Genomic DNA, 7847 nt, shown 5'->3' on the forward strand with positions numbered 1-7847 from the left:
CTCCATTGCCCCTCATCATCTCTTTGTGAAATTGGGAATATTATCTCTCAATTTATTTATTTTTATAATGAAAAGAAGAGGAAAAAAAAAAAAAAAAAAGATCTCGGTCATCAGTATTTAAGTGGTTCTACGCTCCAAAACCCCAAACCCTCCACCACCGAAACCACGCCATCGCTTGGCGCGAAAATTAGCCCCAATTCATTAGAAACCTTAATTTTTCACAGTTAACTCTCATGCAATCTGCCTTCTACACGGCCTCCAGCTCCCACCAGTTTCAGCTTCCATGGAAAATCAACGAAACCCAATTCGCAGCTCAGAGACCAGTCCCCAACAAGCTCAAAACCTGCTTCAAAGCTCCGACCTTTTCCAATTCTCTAAGAACCTCAATTGGGTACGAACCAGAAGAAAGCCTGGTAAAGAACCCGTACCCGCCAGGCCAGGTCGGCTTCCGGTCGTGATTCGGAGGTCAGGTAGGGTTTCTAGGTACTTCTGGGATGGTAATTGTTTGCAGTTAGTTGGAGTAGATGGCGGTGCGGCGTCGTTCAGTTTCAATTTCGATGATGGGTTCAGAAAATTGTATAGAATCTGTAGTTTGGCTGTTAGGATTTCTTTATTCCTAAGCAAGTTAGTGGAAGTTATATGGATTATGTGAAATGGAAGTTCTTGCATCGGGTTTTCAGCTCGGCACTACAGGTCCTTGCCACTCAGGTACAAACTTATGTGATAAAAGTGCATCCTTTTTCGATTAATTGATTGAAATTTGAATGAAATATGACAAGCTCAACAGAAGGAGTACTATTATACAGAAAGAATAAGTGAAATAGTTGAGCATTATAATCCTTAGAAAATAGAATCAAAGATTTTATGAATGAATTTTCGTTTATATGGTTAGTTATACGTGGGGATGCACTGATTTAGGCAATGTTTCGGGCTATTGGGATTGGCTTCTCTCGTTCACTTCCAGCAGCTGCTGCCCTTAATTGGATCTTGAAGGATGGACTTGGACGGCTGAGTAGATGCATCTACACTGCTAGTCTAGCATCTGCTTTTGATACTAATTTGAAGGTAAGCTCTACTCTGTTATGGAACGGAATTTCCTTAATTGAGGTTGTTGCAGTTAGGGTCTATATCGGTATTTTGGTGTTTGAAACCAAAGTACTGTGGATATTGAGTGCTTATGCTTTAGAGTGATTTTATTAGCTACAAATACATCATTGATTTTGTCCTTTTCTCATTTGTAGAGAGTTCGGTTTTCAACGTCGGTGTTGTTTACTTTGAGCATTGGAGTTGAGTTGCTGACACCTGCAGTTCCTCAATACTTCTTGGTTCTAGCATCCTTAGCCAACATGGCAAAACAAATAAGTTTGGCTTGCTACCTAGCGACTGGTGTAAGAACTGAAACATGTTTCCTTGCTTACTTTTATGAGGTTGGGTTTTAGCGCCTTCCCATTTTGAGTGCCAGTGTTCTTTCCTTGTATAAGCAGTCTGCTGTTCATCGAAGTTTTGCAATAGCGGATAACCTTGGTGAGGTTTCTGCAAAGGCACAGGTAGACTATTATATTTCCTACAAATAAGTCCCTATTAGTTATCTATTGTGTACTTGAAAATTGAAACAGGACATATTTTGACTGTTGCAATGATTTTCAGATTCAAACAGTGTGCTTTGATAACCTTGGGCTTTTGCTTGCTGCGCTGTTAAATATGTTGTTCAAAAACAACCAAGGTTCCTTTTGAACTTCTATATATACAGAACTAATGATCTTTAGTTTACTTAACTTTTCTTCATATTTGATGTCTTCACTGTTATGATAGTCGATTCTTTTTCTTTGCATGCTTTTCTGACTTGTGATTTACGTGCCAGGTTGCAAACAGTCTTACCATTTCTCGTATACCCCATTTTCTCAGCCATAGACCTTTTGGGAATATATCAAGGGCTTAAACATGTCCATTTACAAACATTAACCAAGGTGACTGAGCATTTTCTCCTTCAGCATCCCGCACTGAAGTTTTCCTATGATAACAATTCTGATGTATATGCGTCTTACCCTTCAGAGGACTAAGGAAGTGAAATTTCGTGATAAATGCTGTAATTTCATCGTCTAATTTTTGTATGGTTCTCATGTTCAGGATAGACTTGAAATTCTACTAAATAATTGGATCGAGTTAGGTTATGTTCCTACGCCTGCAGAAGTAAGTAAAGAAGAAGGAATTGATTTCCTACGGAGCAAAGGTTAGATCTTTCATATGCATTTCTTATCCCCTTGTTTCAGTGTTTTATATAAGCACATATAAGCTTAAACCAAATGACTGAGGTTTGAATCAGACAAGGGATTATGGCCTATCAGAATAGGGTACCTGGATCCCAAGAATCAGATCCCTGAGTTATCCATGATGGCAATGCAATCTACAAGTGCTGACGACTATTACTTCATATCCATGGAGATCTTGTACACAAGAATTCGAAGGACAAAGCAAGTAAGTTTATTAAATTATTAATCGATGTTCAACCTAGGTGTCCTGTGCTTATGTATCATACTCTAATAGTTATCTTTTCTTTCTCTTGATGATTTCTAGGCGGGCATCCTTCTTTGTTTACGGGAAGGAGCTGGAACTGCTGGACGTTATCATGGGTTTGTTGCAGGTAAAATGAATTTTCTTGAAGGAAAAAAAACTTATGAATGATTGATTATTAACTTGGTGTGATGCTTGCACCGTTAAACGGTTTACGGGGCTCCTCAATGTTCTGTTGTTTGTGTAATAATTTGCCGTGCAGGCATGCTATATCCGCAAAGCCGTTCTTATGAACAAGTATAAATGGGAGACCATGGTAGATGCCGGAGATGCATTAGACTCAGCTCCAAAGGAGTGGTCTAATTGGTTGAGGAGTGCAAGCGCCGTGCACAAGGCGATATGAACGTGTTGACCGAGCAAATTGTGACATTGGGTTGGGCTGCTAAACACATATTATTGAATACGCAAGAACAGATTCGATACAGTTTTGTGGATGACTGAAGATTCTGTATGTCATAGAACCTTGTGTTTTTTTCATTTCTCGGCCGTCGGTGGTTTTTCCTTGGTGGTATGGAGAATTTTGGGGAATACACAGAAACTCAAGTGCAACTATTTTGTAACGGATTGTTCTACTTTCGATTTGTGTGTTCGATTTAGGGCGGGGAAGAGCGAAAAGTAGAACGAAATCGCATCTGTATTTCAGTTCTTTTTCTTCTCACTTGAAAATCTTGAAGCTGCAAGGCAGGTGAAAGGCAAAGATCTTTCTATTGATCATATACAAACCATTATATATACAGTGGAATTGATCAATGTCACACAAACGTATAACTGGATTTATAAGCCTTTTCGGTTTTAACATCAATGTGAAATGCTTGCCTCGGTGCTATAGAACGAGTAATCAAAGCTAAAGTTGGCCCTCTCTTCGTCCCATTTTAAAATCTCCCTTGAATATTTAAGAGCTGCATCGACGCTATCGGGCTGCAGTCCCTTCACCACGGAAACGTACAATTTCTTCCCGGTTAGAGAAGAATAGAGCCTCTTGAACTTTGCTGCAATGTAGTGAGATCCTAAATGACCCAATGAGGGGCTGCTGTTAATGTTGTTGCTGCTCGTGTTGCTACTCGAGCGATTACGACTAATAACTGGACGAAAATCTTCGAACCACTCACAGTGATTTAACGGTACCCGTTCCACCTTATCCTCGAATAAATCAAACTTGTTTAGAATCAAGAGGAAGTCCATCTGTTCAAAGGTCGGATGAGTGACGATGTTTTCAAAGAAAGTCCTGGCCAGCAACATCTTGTTATCGAAAGACCCGTTCCCATCAGCAGAGAACTGATCATAGTCGCTCAAGGACACGCAGAAAATGACCATTCCAACATCTTCAAACATCTCCAACCATTTGCAGTTTTCTCCAAGTCCTCTTGCATTTACTCTAATAAGTTGGTACCTAAGAAGCAATCAGACAAAAGAAAGGTTAATTAAAAAGAACGGAATATTATCTCAGTGACCCGTAGAAGTGAAAATTAGAGAATAAGAAAGTAGACGTCAACTCAATTTGTTCAACGGTATAAGGAATCTATTTACTTGCATAAACTTTTACAAACACCTATCCGCATAGTGAGCTTTATCAGTTACGATTAATATTTATAAAACACAAACGCTTAGTAAGCACTAAGCAGAACAGGTCCATTTGAATGTGCAATAAACGGGGGAACATACCTAAGCAAAGAGTCATGCTGGTCAGTAGTATTGATGGAATCTTCAGATTCTGCGTTGGGAAATGAGAAGTCCACACAAGCAAGCCCATTAGATGAAGTGACACCTTCAGCATATAATATATCTAGATCTGTGGGCTCGTAGTCTATTCTTAATATGTCAACAGCCTGAAAAGGGAATGAAGACCAGGTCCATTAGATTAAGCAAAAGATAATACTATGATTACTATCGACCAGCATGAGTATCATGCAAACAATTTACAAGAGTTAACCACAGAGGTCACAGGACTTACCCTCTCTAAGAAATAAGTAGCAACACTAGGTAGCATTTCCAATTCATTTCTCCGCTTGTATGTGGCCTGAATGGCTGAATCATTCCACAATTCCTCAACTAATGGTGCATATTCACGAGTAGCCGCTGGAAAAATGGCTTCCAGATTGCCCGACACCATAGTCTTGAGAAGCCAATCAGAGAATGCTTTCAGCCTCGGGCCAATGGAGTAAAGAGTTTTCTCATTGTTTCCTGTTGTTAACCAGCACACAAATTCTATAAGCAATATATCAATTCTAACATGGTTATTCGGAATGCAACCCTCTCCAAGTACGATGCAGACTAACCAACCTGACTAGTGTAATTATAGTATACATTGCTAATCAATCAGTGCAAAGGAAAACTCAAGTGTAAGAAGTTACTACATATCTTTTGTACTTGTTTTGGATATGAATATCTTATAAAAATTGATATCTAGTTCCGTTACTGTATATAATTCAGTTTCCCAATCTGAACAACATAAACTGAGGTTATGCACATGCACACATGTATCAAGTCAAAGAAGAAATGGAAAAAGTTATAAAATTATAGACTTGTACCATTGGCATCTGTTTGACTGGACGAACATTGCTTCCTCATCCCATCCAAACATTCCTCTTCAAAATGCTCACGGCCCTCAAGAAGCATACCAAGATAACCATACACGTTACTCTGTATTGTACATTTGATATTTTCACGCTCGTCCTCCAAGAAAGGGACAGCTTTATATAGAATCTTTGCCTGGAACATTCATATGTGAATGGTTAGGGTTTATATTTGGCAGATAATAAAAATTATATTCTGAAATACCAGAAACGACTTAGAACTCAAAACGTGGGGCAAACTTGTTGGCTAAGAAGTCCATCCTAGTTAAGCTATCTTGATTCAAAGCAGTTACTATTCCTTTATAGTATGATTGCTTATAACATAACATGTATGGCCTTGCATGCAATAAATCAATTCAGAATCCCATTGAGATCAAAATATAATTTTAGCAAGTATGCTTCATCAATATCAAGTTATCAACTGCATATAACTTTAAGGCAGAAAGCTTGACCTAGAACTTGTTTTCTCATTTTTGGTCAACACAAAAACTAAAACTTAGAGAAGCAAGCAAGAAATGTAATTATTAGTACACCACCAAAGATTTTGCAATTACAGCATCCGCAAATTAAAGCATTATGATTAGAATCCGGACCCCTAATTCCTACATACATACGTTACAAATAGGTTGATGTGGAGATATGATCTATCTCTTGAAACTTGAAACATCAATAATTTATTCAGCTTCGGAATTTTCTATAGAAAAGCATCTTCGCACAAACAGAATAGAACGAATAGGAACAAATAATTTCAGATTAAATCAATCACCTGTTTAAATATAGTACTTGTTCCAGAACCAATATATCCAACTAAAAGAATCTTCTGAAGTATTCTCTGCTCAATGTAATCAGGGACGACTCTACTACCCACATGGTTCAGGGATTCTCCACAAGGAGTTGAAGATTTAGAAGGGACTGGTAATGACAAGGCGGCACAAACAAGCTTTGTTCCAGCCTGCAAAAAAGTGATTAATAATAGTTTAATATACATCAAAATCCTAACAAGCAACCAAAACATAACCGAAAAATGTAAGTAATCTTCAGAACAATACCTTGCCCCAAATGTATCCTTTAGTATTTTTCTGGCCCTCCTCTTGGTATGAACCGTCCTCGTTTACCCAAAAGTGTGGTTTACCAGCACATTGAACCCCAGCCAACTGCAATGTTCAACAGAAGGTGTAAATTAACCCTGCACAATAACCAGTTGCAACAACAATTCATATGTCTAGAAAGTCCATCCAACCTGCAACATCCGAAGCTCAACTTTAGTAATTTCCCGACCATTTATATAAACCTGTGTGTTTCCATTGCTAGCATTTGCTTCGATGGGACCCCCAACACTAAGATGGGGACTAATTATCTGGGAAGGCTTCTGTCCTTCCTGTTAAAATTCGACAACAACACAAAATTTCAAAACGTGTTAGCATTTGATGAAACAACAATAACCAACAAAACAAATCTGAGTAAACAATATTCACCTTTCCCCAAAGACCAGAAACTTTATCATACCAATAGTTCCCTGGTTTTAATTTCTTCGGCGGATTTGGGCAGGTTTGTAATAGAACCAGCTCCTCCGGACAAAGAGGCTGTCCATTCACACAAATATAGTCCGAAGGCAGCTGATTCGCCTCACAAAACTTTTCGGCTTTCATCACCTGTCTAACCTCCAAATCATTCAACAGCCGCTTGAGCATTCTAGAGCACTTCCCCAAGCTCCCTCTTTTCGACTCGTCAATAGGAAACCCAATGCAACTCACACATTTTCGACCTTCGGGCATCGACCCCATTGCCCTAAGCACACAACTACTACAATACTTAGCAACACAGACAATGCACACCTCCTTCTCAGTAAACCTCGTCCCCTTCAAACATCTATAGCACGCCTTCTTCTTCCCTTTGCTCTGAGGCTCCCGCTTTGCCTGCACAACTTCGGCCTCGTCTTCATCAGCTCCATCGTCCGACTCAATATCCCGAAAAGTCACCACCGGCTGCCGCAGTGCGCCATAATCCAAAGCCTTACTGGATGAAACCCGAGACGACGGATAGTCCAAGCTCAAAACGGACTCCGTGGAGGCCCAATCCTGTTCTGGTTCGGGCCGGTTCGAATCGCTGTTGAAGTCCACACTCTCCTTCCCGCCACTAATCACATCGGAAAACTCACCCGACCTGTAATTCAACGCGTTCGAAAACTCCGACGCGCCGGAGGCTACTCAATTCACCGGACAACGCACACCCAACCACACTCTCCTCACCCCTCTCCTCAAATCCAATCACCGACGTCGGCGAAACCGTCGACTCAGAACCTTCCAACTCCTTCGTGTAATCCTCGCTGCCCCGATCGAAAACGGAAGTCGGAGAGACCGTCGATTTAGACACCTTGAGCTCTTTCGAGAACGGTGCGGGCGCCATCACCGGCTGGACCACCGGCAGGGTCAGCTTCTCGGGCAGCGCAACCCCTCCGACCACCGCCGCCACCGGAATCCTATCGATGTTAATCGGAACCGCCCGCGGGAGATCGTAACTGACCGGAGGACCGTTGTACTCTATCGCGAACGAGTACTGGACCTCATTGTCGGCGTCGGAAGGCATTTCGTCGGCCGAATCGAGCTCGGAAATCTTACTTTGAGCGAGAGCAGCACAGAATCATCTGCAAATTCAGCACGGGATTATGAGATTGCAAATTCAGAAGGCAATGGCTCGCTGAGG

The 7847-nt window shown here is 40.8% G+C and overlaps 2 protein-coding genes across 2 annotated transcripts; one reads left to right on the forward strand and one right to left on the reverse strand.

The window, feature by feature from the left end:
- Nucleotides 1-82: 82 nt before the first annotated feature.
- LOC103955934 (protein root UVB sensitive 4) lies at nucleotides 83-3342 on the forward strand. Its single transcript, XM_048575307.1, is given in 14 exon segments — nucleotides 83-408; nucleotides 411-599; nucleotides 602-708; nucleotides 919-1065; nucleotides 1242-1388; nucleotides 1485-1547; nucleotides 1648-1722; nucleotides 1860-1967; nucleotides 2128-2230; nucleotides 2324-2475; nucleotides 2575-2616; nucleotides 2618-2641; nucleotides 2774-2870; nucleotides 2873-3342. Coding segments are annotated over 14 exon segments (1569 nt in total). The 5' UTR covers nucleotides 83-233; the 3' UTR covers nucleotides 3013-3342.
- Nucleotides 3258-7847, reverse strand: LOC103955943 (extra-large guanine nucleotide-binding protein 1). The gene is given in 9 exon segments (XM_009367859.3): nucleotides 3258-3961; nucleotides 4234-4397; nucleotides 4523-4752; nucleotides 5100-5280; nucleotides 5911-6096; nucleotides 6194-6298; nucleotides 6385-6522; nucleotides 6620-7345; nucleotides 7347-7847. Coding segments are annotated over 9 exon segments (2706 nt in total). The 5' UTR covers nucleotides 7731-7847; the 3' UTR covers nucleotides 3258-3369.

Source organism: the organism of the source record quoted next, unplaced genomic scaffold, assembly GCF_019419815.1.
Source record: "Pyrus x bretschneideri cultivar Hongxiangsu unplaced genomic scaffold, Pyrus_bretschneideri_v1 Contig8, whole genome shotgun sequence".
Lineage (NCBI taxonomy): Eukaryota > Viridiplantae > Streptophyta > Magnoliopsida > Rosales > Rosaceae > Pyrus > Pyrus x bretschneideri.